This window comes from Mastigoproctus giganteus, chromosome 8, assembly GCF_048544385.1.
Source record: "Mastigoproctus giganteus isolate SK-2022 chromosome 8, ASM4854438v1, whole genome shotgun sequence".
NCBI classification, from domain to species: domain Eukaryota; kingdom Metazoa; phylum Arthropoda; class Arachnida; order Uropygi; family Thelyphonidae; genus Mastigoproctus; species Mastigoproctus giganteus.
Window position 1 is genome coordinate 153,784,979 of NC_143582.1, and position 18,015 is coordinate 153,802,993.

Below are 18,015 nucleotides of genomic sequence, written 5' to 3' on the forward strand. Positions count from 1 at the left end.
CAAGATGTTCCTCTATCCCCAAGTTTCTCAAAATATCCCACACTTTCTCTCTCTTTACGGCATCAAACACTTTATATTCAACAATGTCATCCATAATTCTTTATTGTGTTCATAACACTTTTCCATCAGTTGCCTGATGCAGAAAATTAGATCCACCGTTGATCTGCCAGGCCTAAAGCCATACTGTTCCTCGGCCATCCTATTTTCAATCATTCCTCTTATCTTCAGCTCTAACACTCTCTCATACAGCTCACTCATATGTGATGCCTCTATAATTGGAACACTTTTTCCTGTTCCCCCTTCTTGAACAACGGGATGATCAAACCTTCTTTCCAGTCCTTCGGCACCTGTCTCTCATCCCAGATCTTACGGAACAGTGTGTACATCCACACTATCCCTGCCTCGCCTGTAGCCTTCAGCATTTCTCCATTTATCTCATCCATACCAGCAGACTTAACCTGTCTTGATGTATTTCCATGCCTGCACTACATCATTCCAAGTCAAGTCTGTCTGCTCTCTCTCCATAACTTCGCTTTGATCCCCTCTTTTATGATCAACCTGCCTTTGTCCCTTTTGCTGGCTGTCCTGCATGTTCGACAGATTTTCAAAATACTTCTTCCATGTTCCTCTAATCTCTTCGTCCTTGGTTATTAGGTTCTCATTCTCATCCATCAAGTATTTGCTCTGTTCACCATACCATACAGCATCTTTTTATTACCGTCGATATCTTGTCGTAGAGTTTCACTCCATTCTTCCAACCACAGTCTTCTCTCCTCATTAATTATCCTCTTGGCCTCTCTCTTCACTGTTTCATATCTCTTTTTATTCTCATCATTTCTGTTCTGGAAGTAGGTCCTGAATGCATTATTCTTGATTTTCACAGTCTCTCTAATCCTCTCAGTTCTCCATGGAGTTTCTTTCCATCTCCTTCTATTGCTTGTCCTTCCAAAAGCCTGCTCTGTCAGTTCTACAATACAGTCTTTGAATGCTTTCCATTCTGATTCCACGCTGTTCACCATTGTCTTAGGTGTAACTTTCCTGAATTCTTCTCTGAACATCGCCCTTTTTTCCTCTTCTTTCAACTTCCACACCTGCAGTTTTCTCTCTCTTGTTATTTTGATCCTCTTCAATTTAGGGAATCTTAAAACTCCAACAACTAACCTGTGATCACTACCCAAGGAGACACTAGAAATCATCTTGACATCCACTAATCTTCTGTGTCACTCTTTATCCACGAGTATATAGTCAAGAAGGAATTGCTGTTGACGGTCCCAACTGTATCTTGTCACTTTGTGATTCTTTCTCTTCTTGAACTAAGTGTTTCCTATGACCAAGCTGTTACGTAAACAGAAATCCAACAGCCTGTCACCATCATCAATTCCTAGGTCCCCAGCCATGCAGACCCATAATGTATTATAGTCCTTTTCTCTCCACTCAAACTTTTGCATTAAGGTCACCCATGATGTATATAATGTTCTATTCTCCACCTGTAATGTTCTATTCAAGCTTGTCCTCAAACTCCAGCTTCCCCATTTCTTCGCAACCGGTTTGAGGTGTGTAACTTTGTACTATCTTCAATGTTTCACTGTCATTCATTTGCAATTTAATTGACATGAGTCTGTCGCTGATATTGTTCACCTTCATTACCCTTTCCTTAATCCTGTGATCTATAATGATGGCTACACCCTTCCTCACTACATCACCCCCAGACCAATATAAGTAATAGCCTCCTCGTAACTCTCTACATCCATTTACTTTCCATTTTGATTCACTCAATCCAAGTATGCTTATTTTTCTGTCCTTTAAGATGTTCACACACTCCTCAATTTTTCCTGACAATGTCATAATATTGAGTGTGGCTAGTTTAATATATGTTGTCATCAGCTGATCTTGTTGGTTGCAGATATGTTTGGGCTAATTAGTTTTGAGGCTTCTTTTGCTATTAAAGGCAATAAATTTAAGCTGCCAATCTATCAAACCTGATGCAGCCATATAGATGTGGTAGCTCTTATTCAATGGTGAAGCTTCTTCGTGATGTCGCAATTTAACAATTTTACGCAATTTATGCCGATTTGCTAGTCACCACTGAACAACCAGGTAGCATTACTGTAGTTCTTTAATAAATCCAAATGGCTGACTCGGTAGAATTACTGTGACCTTGAAATTTACAAAAATTAATAACTCAGAAAAAAAAGCGAGTATTTTTAAATACAATTTAGTATCCTGAAAACATCTACAGCAAAGCTATCAGGTAGCACAACTGTTCTGCTAAGAAGTCCCAGTGACTGATCATAATTCCTTAAAAATTTATTGACCTTGAAATTTCCTATATTCAAGAATAATAATGATAGCCATTTTGAAAAATGTTCACAGTCGGAAAATGAAACCACCCTTAGGTCCCAAATCTTAACCTATCACTCACCAACACTTATTTTATCTAAAATATAACTTCTTTTTGAGTAACACTCCCTAAAACCTTCTTTATTAATTAATTTCATTAGTGCACTAATTTAGCTGGCATACATTTGGTGCCACCAGCCCCACCCACCACAGATCACAAATGGGACATTACTACCTGGCAAGCAATAAATGCGCTCGGGGCTGAGACAGCAGGGCTACTCAGACACTATACCCTCACTTCCACCAGCTTGAATCCTGTCTCTTGGACCATGAGAGTAGGGGCATGGCACTGACACGGTTGACCCTTGCAGGTGAACCTACTAGCCGTTTGATCCTGGCCATGCCATTCAGGACCACCCAACTTGTCAAAGCAGAGACCAAAGTGCTGTGTTGAAACTGGGCCCTCAACCACCAGGATTCCCATTTCTGAATTTCCACAAGTCACAGCACACACACACCAGATTCCTATAATGTTAGTATGGAACCTGGGCTGTGGGCCTTGGAACCCAGTGATGCTAATCTGGAAGACCAGCAGAATCACTGGGAGGTGCCCTCACTACTCCATACAGGTGCCCACATTAAGGGGCCCCTTATTTGCCATAACTTTTTATCTACCATTACTCTTAATCATATATGTTAATTTCACTGCTCTGAACAAATTTTGCAAGAATGTATCTATTTCAGGCACATTCTTGCAAAGTTTCTGACAGAGAATGTCTATTTCAGATTGACTATACCATCTCAAAAAGTTCCTAATTTTGTCTTCCATTCCAAAAGTTTAAATAGATGAATTAACTGGAAAATATTTGCAGCTATCTAGTTAATTGTAATATGTTTGCCCCTAGAATGTTCTTCAACAAAATCTTTATATGGATTTAAGACAAAACAAGCCATATATTTCTTAATAAAATAATTTACCTAGAAAATATCAAAGCAAATAATTTTCACTGACTCCAATGAAAGGTAAATCCATAAAACTAATTTGAAAAAGTGGGAGCATTAATAATTTCTATAAAAAAGTCTTATATATCTCTGAATAATCTACGTTAATTATCCAAATGAAATAATTTCAACTTATGGAACTTAATTTGTGGCAGAGCATAACTAAATTGGAAACCAGAATTTTTTTTTTATTTGATTTAAAAAAAAAAAAAGAAAAAAAAAAGTATCTGCCAAGGAGACAACACAGATTAACATTACTGACTAACCATTTTGCTCTGCTAACAACATCCCAGAAAGATGGTTTTGGTATGTTACAAGGTCCCACAGTTGCTTGCTTAAAATAAGAGTAAAATGTCAGCAACAAGTCATTGGAAGGTTGGAAAAAACCTGAAAAAATAAAAAAATAAAAAAAATTGAGTTTTAATGTTTTGCCAAATCTCAAATTTTTATATCACTTTAGTGGGGGGGTAAAAAATATAATAATAATAAAAATAATAATAATAAAAAGAAAAAAGCAAAATGAAAATGGTTTGATCTTAACTAGTTGATAAAAATTTTAGATTAGTATGTGCTAATACTGTCTAAACAAATTAGTTACTATACACAGTGCATTACATTTAGGTACATTAACAAACAGTAATAAGTCATTATTTTTATATAAAAAAAAAAAGGAGCGAAAAGACGACTAGATGAACCAAGAAAATTTCATTTCTGCACATCCACCAACATTTGTCCATTTATTCCTTCAACCAGTGCATGGCAGCACAAACAATATTCACTACTTCAGCAACAATATACAGTATATAAATAGCCTATGTGATATATATGAAAAAGAAAAAATACATATACAGGGTGTCTCAAAAATATTGGTACAAACATTTAGGGGAGGTAAGTAACATCTAAAGGAATGTGAATCGCATAGGAACCCATAACTGGAAATGTCACCGTAAGTCGGTACATGGCGCTGTTCATCAGTTCGCGAGAGGGAAAATTTCTGGTTTACTCATTCAAGCAGTAGTCGCCGCATGAAGAGCATGCATCGATATATGAACTGTGAGCTGGCAGACATGCATCTAGTGTATGGATTAGCAGAGAGCCCACATGGTGTGCGCCCCCATGCGGCACAACATCGCTTTGCAACAGATGTGTGGGCGGGTATGGTCGGTGACTGCTTAGTCAGCCCATACCTGTTACCATCCCACATAAACATCGCTAAATATCGGATCTTTCTTGAACAAGTTCTACCAGGGTTACTTGACGATGTTCCAGCAAATGTGAGATGCAACATTTGGTTTCAACATGACGATGGCCTGCCCATTATGGAAGGCATGTTCATGACCATTTGAACAGGCGTTTTAGGCGTCGATGGATTAGCCGGGGTGGACCCGTTGCCTGGCCCTCACGCTCACCTGATTTATCGATCCTTGATTTCTTTCTGTGGGGGAGGCCTCAAATCTATCGTGTATGAATTGCCTGTGTAGACGGAAATGGATCTCGTGGTGAGACTCATCTGCACTGCTGCTACTGTCAAAGAAACTCCAGGTGTGTTCGACCGTGTCTGCCAATCCATGCTGCGTCGGTGTCACGCATGTATCGCGTCTCATGGTGGAACCTTCGAGCATCTGTTGTAACATCATGAAATGCATTCATCTCGTACTCCATTGTTAATATTGTCAAATAAATGTTTGCCACTAATTACTGTCTTGTGACTCTGCTACTGCTTTCCCGTGACGTTTCCGGTTATGGGTTCCTATGCGATTCACATTCCTTTAGATGTTACCTACTTACCCTAAACGTTTATACCAATATTTTTGAGACACCCTGTATATAGTAACTAAAAGATTTCTATTTGCTTGATTTTAATAAAATTTGGGACGGCTCAACATATCTTTCTATAAGACCCAAATACAAAATTTCATGCAAATGCATCCACTGGAAGTAGACTTATATGAGGATACAAAAAAAAAAAAAAAAAAAAAAAAAAACTGCAGAAATAATAATTGCTGGATTTCTATTGGTCCAATTTTAATGAAATTTTGAAGGTTTAAATCTTTTTAAAATTTCCAAATATAAAATTTTATGAAAATCTGTCCACTGGAAGTAGAGTTGTTATATGCAGACATGGTAAAAGACATTAGGCACATTATGCATATATGCTAGTGTGCCTAAAAAGTAAACCACAATCTGCTGGTTTATGAATACTGTATTCAATAATATGAACAATAATTTTTGTTATCACATATTTGATTTACAAATTCAAAGCTTGAGTTTGTAAATCAAACTTAATCTCACAAACTTTTGCTCAACTATAGTGACTATATAATATGTTATCTTTCAAAAGAAAAATGAATCAGAGTGAAATATATTGGACCTTTATGTATTTAACCTATACTGTATATGGATGCCCAATACAGTACAGTACTGAGTTTTATATCTTAAAATTAGTACAATTAATTTTTTTTTAAATCAGTGTTAAATCAGCACTACCATGAAGTTTTGTAAGACCAAGGGGGAAAAATAATACGTAATATGTAATTTAATATTTATTCAGTCCCTCAACTACCCCTCATCTCATTTGTACAATGGATTAACTCTAAAATTCCTTCTGTTTTAAAGGCAGTACTGTACTTTTATGTTTCTCTGATATTCATTATCAGATACTTCCTAACCGAGAATCTCCACTTTTTGATCTTCAATGGCTTAAAACCTCTTTACCCCAATCTGTCAAATTCATTTGCTGCCTCTGTCATTCTTGAAACTTCAGAAATCACTCACAACTTCAACTTTCTCTAACTAGACTTTCATAAGAGTGAAGTACCTTGGTGATTTTAACCTTAAATTTTATAGTTGTATGGATCCAACTGATAAGGATTGAGACTTTTGTTATTACTAATTACCTCCAACAACTGGTTTATTACTTACTTGAATACCAGACAATCTTAACACAACTAGCACTCGTGGTCTTCAACTTACCAACAGTTCTTCAAAGTATAGAGTTATACTGGTCTTTTCTCTAACTGAACCTCTGTCCCATGGCCATTCTCCGTCTTGTATAATTTGACATAACAAGAATGCAAAATGGGATGACCTATGTGATTTATATTCCTCTTTTCCTTGACTGAACTACTGTTCTAAATTTTAAATTCTAGTATTTGTTCAGATCATGTCAATGAAATTCATCTTGAAGAGATGAAATTCTTTTATTCTTCATCACCCACATTTATTCTGCATTCATTCAATCTATGGCAACTTAGTCGGCACAATACATTGCTGTTTTCCATTCATTTGGAAACAGGGTTCAATTCCCTTTGATGATGAAAGAATTTCCTAATTCCTCTTGATCGAGACTGTACTTAGCCAATCTAGGGTGGAAGGTAGAGTTCCCCCATGTTATTCTGAGTTTTTTTAGCCCACAAACATATGTTTCTACAAATATAATACACATAGTTACAAGTCCATGCTTAGGGCCCATTAATATCAATATTTTTATTGTATATATACATACGAGGTCTGTCCGAAAGTATCCAGCCATTTTGAATAACTTGAGAACCGGTCGCGTTGGCGCAATGTAACTTGGCAGCTCATCAGAGGAGACCTTACTTTGCATGCTTGAACAGTCACTCTCCTGTGAGACTAGTCAGTCGGCAGTGAGATGTTGTTGAGTGAGCTTGTGTACTGTGTGACCATCACATTCACAATGAACGAACAAGTAGATCAGCAAATTTGCATAAAGTTTTGCTTCAACTTGGACATTCGTCCACGGAAACTATTCGAATGATTAAGAAGGCTTTCGGGGATGATTCAATGAGTGAAGCCCAGAAAAAAAATGTGGTACCGACACTTGAAAGATGGGCGGGAATCTGTTGAAAGCAATTGACATTCTGGAAGGCCTCCAACAAGCAGAACACCCAAAAATGTTGAATGCGTGCGGGCTGCAATCAACAAAAATCAACGATTGACAGTGAGAAAATTAGAAGATGTGGGGATTCCACGGACTATCGTTTCAGAGATTTTGATGGAGGATCTTGGCATGAAACATGTGGCCACAAAATTTGTTCCACGGCTCCTGTCACAAGGAATTTCGTGCTGAAGTTGCACAGGACTTGCTTGAAACCACTAACAATGACCCAGATTTCCTCAAAAAGGTCATAAACAGAGATAAGTCATGGGTCTATGGCTATGATCCTGAAAAAAAAAAAAAAACCAAGTCTTCCCAATGGAAGTCACTTGTTCTCCACGTCCAAAGAAGGTGCGGCAAAGTCAAAGCCATGTTGACAGTTTTTTTTTTTATCATGAAGGTGTTGTCCACCACAAATACAATCCTCCAGGCCAGACAACAACTAAGGAGTACCACATCAAGTCTTTAACCGGTTGAGAGATGCAATAAGAAGAAAATGGCCACAGCTGTGGACAAATGGTGACCGGTAGCTTCATCACGACAATGCACCAGCCCATTCTTCAGCTCTTATGCAGGCTTTTTTGGCAAAACATCGCATCAACCAGGTCTGTCAGCCCCCCCCCTACAGTCCAGATTTGGCTGCCTGTGACTTCCGGCTTCTCCCAAAGCTAAAATTGCCGTTGAAAGGGAGATTTCAGACCACGGACAAGATTAAGGAGAATGCAATGAGGCAGCTGATGGCGATCCCAAAAAAGATCTTTGCAGATTGTTCTGAAAAATGGAAGCAATGCTGGGATAAGTGTGTGAGGTCCCAAGGGGAGTACTTTGAATCCCCTTCAAAGTACTCCCCTTGGGACCTCACACACTTATCCCAGCATTGCTTCCATTGGCCACATTGTCGTAGGTAAGTTACTTTTTTTTATATATATATAATATCGGTGTAGATACACCATAGATAACTCTTAAGAAACTACGATGGTAGTGTGCGAGGCATCATTTGCTCTGTATCTCATATTGTGCTCTTCCTTCACGAGTTGCCATGGTATTGCACTACCTCGAATAAGTAACGCTTCACTAATAGAGAAGACTACTTCTCTATTAGTGAAGCGTTTCACTAATAGAGAAGTAGTTTCACTCACTAATTCTCAGTGAGTATCACCACACAGACGGCACCATTTCAAAGCTATTGGCCTATCATCAGTGGGTGGGCAGGTATCCTAGTATTGCAGACATGACAACCCAGTTGTGAAGATAATCACACAATATGAGAGATGCCAAAAGGTTTATATGATAATATTTAAAAATAACTAAATGCACAAGGCATAATACGTTAAGTATAATATCAGTGTAGATACACCATAGATATTAAACTAAAATATTATATTAGATATTATAACTCTTAAGAAACTACGATGGTAGTGTGGAAGGCATCATTTGCTCTGTATCTCATATTGTGCTCTTCCTTCGCAACGAGTTGCCATGGTATTGCACTACCTCGAATTGCACTAAGCGTTACTTATTCGAGGTAGTGCAATACCATGGCAACTCATTGTGAAGGAGGAGCACAATATGAAATACAGAGCAAATGATGCCTCCCACACTAACATCGTAGTTTCTTAAAAGTTATTTATGGTGTATCTACACCAATATTATATAGATATTAAACTCTTACTCTTAACGTATTATGCCTTGTGCATTTAGTTTTTTTTTTTTATATTACATGGCTGGATACTTTCCGGACAGACCTCATATTTATTCACCCTGTCCTCTATAGAAGCTTAGTCAGCATGATCCATCACCACCTGTGACTCATTTTTAGAGATCTGGATTCAACTCCCATCAATGGCTGGAGGAATTTTTAAAGACCTATTCAATTAAGACTGTAGTTAGCTGCTCTCAGGTGGAGAGAGAGTGGGTGTTTCCCCATCAATAATTCCAGGTTTTTCAGCCCACTATACGCAAATTAATAAACACCTCCTACAAACAAAATACAGATGTATGGATACAAGCAACAAGCTCCAGTGCCATTAAAACAATAATTTTAATTTTTTTCTTCATTCACACTAAACTTTCAACCTTTATCTAAACCATGGTTTATCTAAACACAACCTTTATCTAAACTATGCTACTTCGATATGTACAGTAGTCATCCATGTGCAAAAGTATCAAAAGGTTTCCTGAAATCCAAGTACAGCAACTCCCTGACTTACGTAAGGGTTGCATTCCGTGGAACTCTATGTAAGTCGGAATTTCTCTAAATGCTTATGTAGCATTCATGAATTTGATTGAAGCAAAAAAGAAATGTTCAGCAAACATGTAAATAGATTTATTTATTCAATTTTTTTATCTTATGTGCAGGAAAAATTACAAAAGTGTACAAAATTACAAAAATTTCAAAATTATAAAATTACAAAAAGGGAGAGGAGACAGGCATAACGTCAGTAAGTTTTATGTTTTCAGCATCGTTGCCAAAATTAACTCTCCAGCTGATAAGCACGCCACTGTGGAAGTTGAGGGCTGTGGAGATTTATAAGGGTTTTTTTCCAACACATCTCTGCAGCAGCAGAATCAGCACTGGTGACTTCACCGCATACTTTAATATTTTAGAAACCAGCGCGATTCTTGAACCTATTAAACCACCCATTGCTTGGCACGAACTTGGCTTGGGGCTTGCCGTACTTATCCTTAATATCTTCATAAATACTTCTTGCTTTTGCTTGAATGGCTATTGGCATTTGCTTCTAAATCTGATTTTTCATCCATATTATTAATAGCTTTTCCAGCTTCGATATAGCACCTGAACACTGTTTTGTGATCACTGTTGATCCTTTAACATGCGTTGATCCTTTAAATGCGCACTGTCCCTTAAAATAGTATTCACTGTTGAAGAAGCGAGACCTAATTCCGTGCAACAGATTAGCATTAGTAGAGGCACATGTGCAAGAAAGCAGGCTTATAAAACATCAGCCAAAAAAAAAAAAAAAAACACCCCTTTGCATTTCACTGATCCATTCATTCCAAATGTTTGTCTAGTTCTCCCTTGAATTTATTTAAACTATCACTTCCAGAACAGATGGAAGTATGTTCCAGCAATCAACTACCTGCTGGCTAAAGGCAAATTTCCGCACATCTATTCTATAACTGTCTTTCCTTAGTTTGAATCTATGTCCCCTCAAGTTTGTAATCTAAGAGGAAGTATCTCATCAGCATTAAGCTTGCTCAATCCATTCAAGGCCTTATACGCCTCAATCAGATCGTCTCACAGGTGCCTAGTCTCCAGAAGCTGTAATTTGCAGAACTTAAGCCTTTCTTGATAAGAGCATCCCTTTGTTTTCTTCACCAGTCTTGTTGCCTTCTCTGTACTCATTCTAGCAACTCTACATCCTTCCTAAAATGAGGCTTCCAGACCTGTATGCAGTACTCAAGATGTGGCCTGACCACTGCCTTATACAAGGAGAAATCACCTCCTTATCCCTGCTTGCAAAATTCCCGTATATCACTGACAAGACCTACTCTAGCAGCCTGTCTGCACTACTCAGAAAAATTCATATCTGATTGCACAATTACCCCAAGTTCTCTTTCATTCTCCACTACCCTGAGTGTAACATCACATAGTTGGTATCTTTCTCTGGTGTTACAAATACCCAATATGCAGTACTTTGCATTTGTCGATGTTAAACTCAATTGCCACTTCTCAGCCCACCTACCCAACTTTCCCAATCCCTGTTGCAGCAGCATACTCTTATTACTATTATTAACAACCCTGCCAAACCTTGTATCATCTGCAAACTTTGACATTAAGCTTGATATACTTTCATCAATATCATTGATAAATATACAAAACAACAATGGGCCCAACAACAAATGAACCACTAATAGCATTATTCCACATAGAGCAGTACCCATTGACCACCACTCTCTGTCTTCTCCCACTGAACCATCCCTTTATCCACTGTAGCAACTTACCCTAAATGCCATACTGCTGCAATCTGTACAGTAGTCTTCCATGTGCAAGAGTATCAAAAGATTTCGTGAAATTCAAGTATATGATATCAAAATTATTTTTTGCATCCAGTTCCTTTGTGACCACATCATAGTATCCAATCAAATTGGTGAGACAAGACTTCCCCTTGACAAACCCATGCTGCGTCTGAATTATTGCTGCAGGCTTGTCTAAATGATCCTGCAATTATTCTTTAACCAGTGACGACAAACTTTGTCCTGCTTCGTACTTCTTAATTAATCATCTTCATTTCTAAATCAATTTTGTTTTGTTTCCTAGCACTGCCAGCACTTGCACTTTCCGTTGGTCCCTTTCCCTTCACCATTGTAATAAGTAAATAAGAATGAAGAGAAGATTCTGAAAATTTATTTATGTTTTTTATATGATTGAAGATTTCAATGAAGGGGAACTCATTTCACCATTATACCGTAACATAAAAACCCACAGAATGCCAGTTATCAGTATTATCGCAAATGCAATATGATCGAGTTTACTAACCATTTAAAATTGATTGCACTAACAGAAAAGCCCAATAAACCAAAAAGTGCAAATTGTTTTTATTGTTTTATGGTAGTGACCTTCAGAAATGTGGTTTAGAAAAATATCACAGACGTTCAAAATTGATTCTTATAACCGAACATATAATAACGATGAAAGTGTAGTGCAATTCCCATTATAAAAATGACCTTTTATAGAGATAAATAGCTTAATTATGTAGCGAAAATTTCAACTTCCGAGGTCTTGGAACGAATTACCAAAAAAACAATCTGTTATTGTGTTCACATTACGATACCTCCATTTATTCCTATGGGATGCAAAATACGTTTCCATGATTTTTTTAAGTTGGCACCAACTGGCAAAAACTTACGTAAAGTTGAATTTCCATACGTCGAGTATTACATTAGCTGGGGAGTGGCTGTATATGATATCAAAATTATTTTTTGCATCCAGTTCCTTTGTAACCACATTGTAGTATCCAATCGAATTTATCAGACAAGACTTTCCCTTAACAAACCTATGCTGTGTCTGAATTATAATTTCTGTTTACACTCCGGCACGACAACCAAGTCAGTAGAGTTTACAATCAATCGTCAATACAAATAGTTATCATATTTAGAAGTCACGGGTTTGAACTCTGGTCCACTCAAGGAATGCGTGCTTTGTACTCTCGCTCCTGACCACTCGGCTACATCAGGCCTAATTGCGGCCTTGTCTAGATGATCCTGCAATGCTTCTTTAACCAGTGACTCCATTATTTTCCCTGAAACAGAAGTTAACTAACAAGTCTGTAATTACTCGTGTCACCTTTCGATCCTTTGTGAATCGGGGATACATTTGCCCATCTCCAGTCTGAGGGGAACTCCTCAAACTGGAGATTATGAGGGGATGCCCTCATAATCATGGCTAAGGGCCTGCTTACTTCCTTTGCTGCCTTGTCTTATATAGTTGAAGAATTCTGAACTCTTGGAAAAAGGTAAGATATCATAACTAGTAGTGTAGTACATGGTAGTGGAACTAGTGTTTTAATTGTTATAAATAAGTAGCTCAAAGGTTCTACTCCCATTGGTTGGTATATATGTTCTTTTCTTTTGTTTTTAGCTAAGAAATTTTATTATTTAGTCTAAGTAATTTATTACTTTACAAATGTAACAGTACAGTGTAATACATATGCAAACTTGATAATACATAAAACTTGTTCCATAACTTGTGAATAGAGCAGTGATATTACTGCACTTAAGTATCTATTAGTTTTGTGTAGAATTCTCAAACTAAATTTAATTTAAATAGAAATTATGCCTCAGACTTGAGGGACAAAGCAAGTAGCAAGAGTGCTGGCTCAGGGGAAACTGAAGGAAGAGTTCTATGAATCATGACCTTACAAAATGTATTATGTTGATGTTTGCAGACTACCTGGAATGGGAGGGGAAGGATGTCTCTGTTCAAGTTCAGTACAAACAGTGTGAGGAAATTAGATGCAAATACAGCATTTTGATGTGCATTTGATGCTTGGAAAAAAAGGAAGAAGCCCTTGGAGGAATTAAGTTGAGGCCTATCAAGCTCTCAGCTGCCCAACTCAAAGCCAGAACTTACACTCGTGCATCAAGCAACACGGCAGCAGCAATCTCCAAGGCAGAATGCACTGGTGCCACAGGAGGTAGTTATTGTCGATGACTCTAGTGTCAGGGGAAACAAGAAATATATTGTGCAAAAAGGACAGCTGGAACAAGACCAGGGTATGTCTCAGGGGTAAAAGTTGATGATTGTATTGCAGATATCACCTATTAAGGCTCAAAAAGTGATATTGTTGTACACATTGGCACTAATGTTAAGTTGTTGTTGTTGTTATTTTTGGCGCAAGGGCTGCTTAGACCATATTGCGCCTATCAGTGATATGAAAGTTATCAATGGTGACTGTTATGGAAACAGTCAGAGACGATCATATAATTTTATTCGTTTAAGAAAGCAGAATAATTCCAAGGGATTAGCATCGTTGCCTATGATATGAGAGAGTTTTAGAGGTTCTTTTAGATTTGGAAGGAAGCTGAATGAACATTGCCAAGCATGTTTGTACAGAGTGCATTCAACAAGAATGTGCTTCATTGTTAGCTGACAGTTGCATTGAAAACACTGTGGAGAATCATTTCCTGTGAGGAGAAATAGGTGAGTAAACTGGCTGTGGCCGATTCGTGCTCTGGTTAAGATTACTTCTTCCTTTCTGTTAGTACGAAAACTAGAGGTCCATAACTGTGGTTCTGGTTTTATTTCCAATGATGGGTTAGATGGATGTTTTGCGGCATAGTCTGCGCATTCGTTTCCTGGGATCCCAGTGTGACCTGAGATCCAGCAGAAGATGACTACTTGCTGGCGTTGCTGAAAAAGAATCATCTTACTTCTTATGGTTTTTATTAAAGGATTGGTTGGTGAAGAGGTGTTTTGTAGTGCTACTAGTGTACTCTGCGAGTCAGTATATATTATACTTTTTTTAATGGAGCGATGGACAATATTTTCTAGGGCAAGTTTAATGGCGAATAACTCAGCTGTATAACTGCTGCATTCAGTAGGCAGAGACACAGAGATGGTGTTAGAAGGGAAAACTGCTGCAGCACCTACTCCACTATCAGACTTTGATCCATCTGTTTATATTTTCATGAATTGCGGATAATTTTGTGTGTGAGCAGTATGAAGTTGTCGCACGTTAATATTTGAAAGGAAATCTTTTCCCCAGTTCAGGAAGTAATTGTCACAGGATGGATTAATACAGGACCATGGGGGAACTGAAGTGTTTGGATCTTGGAGGACTTTTTCAAGGTGTACATTCCAGCTTTCAGATAGAGCCTGCAATCTGATGCCAGTAGGTTGGACTGCTCTGGGTTTGTTTCTGTAGAACATTTTAAACTGTGGATCACTAAGTATAGGCCAAACTGGATGGGTAGGCCTGCTTTGAATTTTAGTGGCATAATTCAGAAGTAACACCTTTCTTCTGAGGCAGAGTGGAACTTCATGGGCTTCACGTAGAGACTTTGTATTGGCGATGTTCTATAAGCACCTGTAGCAATCCTGAGGGCAGAATGTTGAACAGGAGCAAGATGTACTAGCACACTCTCCCTAGCAGAGTCATACACCGAGGCTCCATAATCAAGACGAGATCTAATTAGAGTTCTATACAGGTGAAGTAAGGTGTAACGGTCTGCACCCCATGTTGTAGAAGAAAGAACTCTGAGAATGTTCATTTTTTTCTGGCAGGTTGTCTGGAGATATTTGATATGTTCTAAAAAATTAAGTTTCCTATCAAAAATTAGACCGAGGAGGCGAATGCTACTCATAACTGAGATAGGATGATTTGTCAGTGTAGCTCTGGGTCAGGATGCATCCCTCGTTTGTTACAAAAGTGAATGGCACTAGATTTTTGATGAGATAGTCTGTAACCATTCTGTGTCATCCATAGTTCAATATTGTTTAGTGAGATTTGTAGTTGCCTTTCAATGAATTTCATATTCAGCAAAATGCAGGAAACAGTGAGATCATCGGCATAGAGATATGAGTTCACAGTGTTGGGAATACACTTGGTAATATGATTTATTCTCAATGCAAATAATGTAGCACCGAGAACTGAACCCTGTGGGACTCCTTCCTCTTGTATATAGATTTGGAGAAGACTTGTCTATAGTGAACTTGAAAAGATCTATACTGAAGGAAGTTTTGTATGTAGCATGGTAAGTGACCTCTCAGGTCAAGGGAATGAAGATCTTTTAAGATACCAAAACGCCAGGTGGTGTCAAAGGCCTTCTCTATGTCAAGGCAGACCATGATAAGATGTTCATTTCGAATAAATGCATTCCTGATATTTGTTTCAGCTTTAACCATAAGATCTAGGGATGAGCGATTTTTTCTGAAACCAAACTGGTTATCAAGATTAGATGTTTTGAATCCAGATACCATGTTAATCGGCGGTGTATAATTTTTTCTAATGTTTTACTCAAGCAACTGGTAAGAGAGATGGGTCTATAATTGTGAGAGATAGAATGATCTTTCCCTGGTTTGGGAATTGCCAGTACATAGGAGTGATGCCAGCGAGTGGGGTATGAATGTTCAATGAATATACGGTTGTAAAAGGTCAGCAGCAAGGATAATGATTTATTGTCTAAGTGTTGAAGCATTATGTAATATACTCCATCGGGACCAGCAGCACTGTTCTTTGAGGAATATATAGCTTTTTGAAGTTCGATCATAGTAAGTGTCTGATTGTATGGTAGAGAAGCAGCGGTTTTGAAGTTAAGTTTTGATTTTTCGGCTGAAGCTTTGATCTTCTGAAATGACGGATCATACGAGGTCGAGGCAGACAACTGGGAGAATACTGTCCCTAGAGTATTCGCAATTTTTACAGGAGTAGAGAGCTCCTGTCCATTCCAGTTGAATATTGGCGAAGATAATGGAGGAAATTTGCCATTTAGCTGTCTTATTTTTTTTCATATTATTCTTACATCAGTATTTTTATTTACTGAAGTTGCAAATCAGATCCAAGAGTTTTTTTTTAGCTTTCTTTCTGATGTGTCGGGCTTTGGCTCTTAGTTTCTTATAATTTATAAGATTGTTGGTAGTAGGGTATTTGCGAAATATATTCCATGCTCGGTTTTTTTCTTTTTTGGCATTCTTACATTCATCGTTCCACCAATAGTTTATGGGTCTGTAGGTGTCTGATTGTGATTGTGGGATGGCAATAGATGCAGCTGCTAGAATTTCTTTGGTGATATGATAAGTGGCTGTGTCAATTGGGAAAGATTCAACGATATGTTTATCAAATGAAACATGAGAGGTATACTTGGCCCAATCTGCCTTGGAAAATTTCCATTTTATTTGGTTTTTTGCAGTTGAAGAGTGTGATGTTTGGATCTTACAGATTAATGGGTAGTGGTCACTGTTTAGTGGATCATCTAGAGCTGTCCACTCAATATTAGGAAAGAGGATCGGAGAGCATATAGATAGATCTATTGCAGACACTGTTCCTGTTGGGAGATGGATGTAAGTAGGTGAACCAGTATTTAGGATGGTTAAGTTTTGTCTGTCAATGAGCATTTCAATGAGTTGCCCTCGTCCATCTGCATTGGGAGAAACCCACAATGGATGGTGTCCATTGAAGTCGCCCAATAAACAGAAAGGGGTTGGCAACTGCATTATAAGATTTTCAAGTTCGTGAATAGTACACGGATGATTGGGTGGTAGATAGATCGAAACAAGAGTCAGAGTGATGCCAATTGCTATTCGGGTAGCAACGGCTTCTATAGAGGTTTGTAAAGAAATGCGTCTGCATGGGACTCGCGAATCTATGAGTATGGCTACTCCACCACGAGCATTATTTGAAACTTGTCTGAAAAGAGTATAGTATTTTATCAAGGGGGATACCTGAGAAGTCAGATATGTCTCCTGTAAGCAGATGCCCACTGGTTTATGCTGCTTAATTATGTGGTATATGTCATCAATGTTGCTCCTAAAGCCTCTACAATTCCATTGGACAACGTTCTTCATTGTTTCAATTTAGATGAAGGAACTGAATCTGACTGCTTTTTGGAAGTCTGTTTGGCACGGTCAATTTAAATCCTATCTCTTTTTGAGAAAACAGGTCTTTTGTCTATTTCATCCTCTGGATGGATCTCCAGAATGGTTTCGGTATCATCTTGATTGGAAATTTCATTAGTATCCATAAGGGAGAAGTCAAATGTCTGTTTTCGATTAGAATCTGCGTTATCTGCTTGGACGGATCTTATGGGATCTGCATCGGCAGAAGGTGGTATCATGACTGGTGTATTGTTAGCTCTAGTAGAAATCTGTTGCTCTGAAGGTTGAGGTACAGAACTGAGCAGGGAACGAGCCCATTCCGAAATAGAGATATTTGGAGGTATTGATGTATCAGTCTGCACTGATACTGAATGAAACTTTTTAGAGGCTTCAGCATACGTGCGTCTAGGTGTCATTAGTTGTATTTGCTTTCTTGCTTCTGGGAATGAAACTTTCTTTTCTATTTTATATTTCTGGATTTTTTCTCATATTTCCATTGTTCACAATTTTTAGAAAAGGCTGGATGGTTACCTTTACAATTGGGGCAGAGCGGAGCCTGGGCTTTACAGTCAGCCTGGGAATGATCTTTTGAACCACGGTTAGGACATACGGGGTCTCCTCGACAGACTGTTTGTGAGTATCCGAATTTCTGACACTTGTAACATCTTATTGGGTTCGGAATATATGGGCGAATGCGACAATGCAAATACCCTGCTTT

At 38.1% G+C, this 18,015-nt stretch overlaps 1 protein-coding gene across 1 annotated transcript in view; it reads right to left on the reverse strand.

Annotated features, from left to right (window-relative positions):
- The window catches only part of LOC150081931 (acyl-CoA-binding domain-containing protein 5-like), a 126,501-nt gene that overhangs the window by 103,741 nt on the left and 4,745 nt on the right, over positions 1-18,015 (reverse strand). Inside the window, exon 2 of the mRNA XM_090380369.1 lies at positions 3,609-3,729. Coding sequence (XP_090236495.1) covers positions 3,609-3,729 — 121 coding nt within the window. The remainder of the gene's footprint in view (positions 1-3,608; positions 3,730-18,015) is intronic.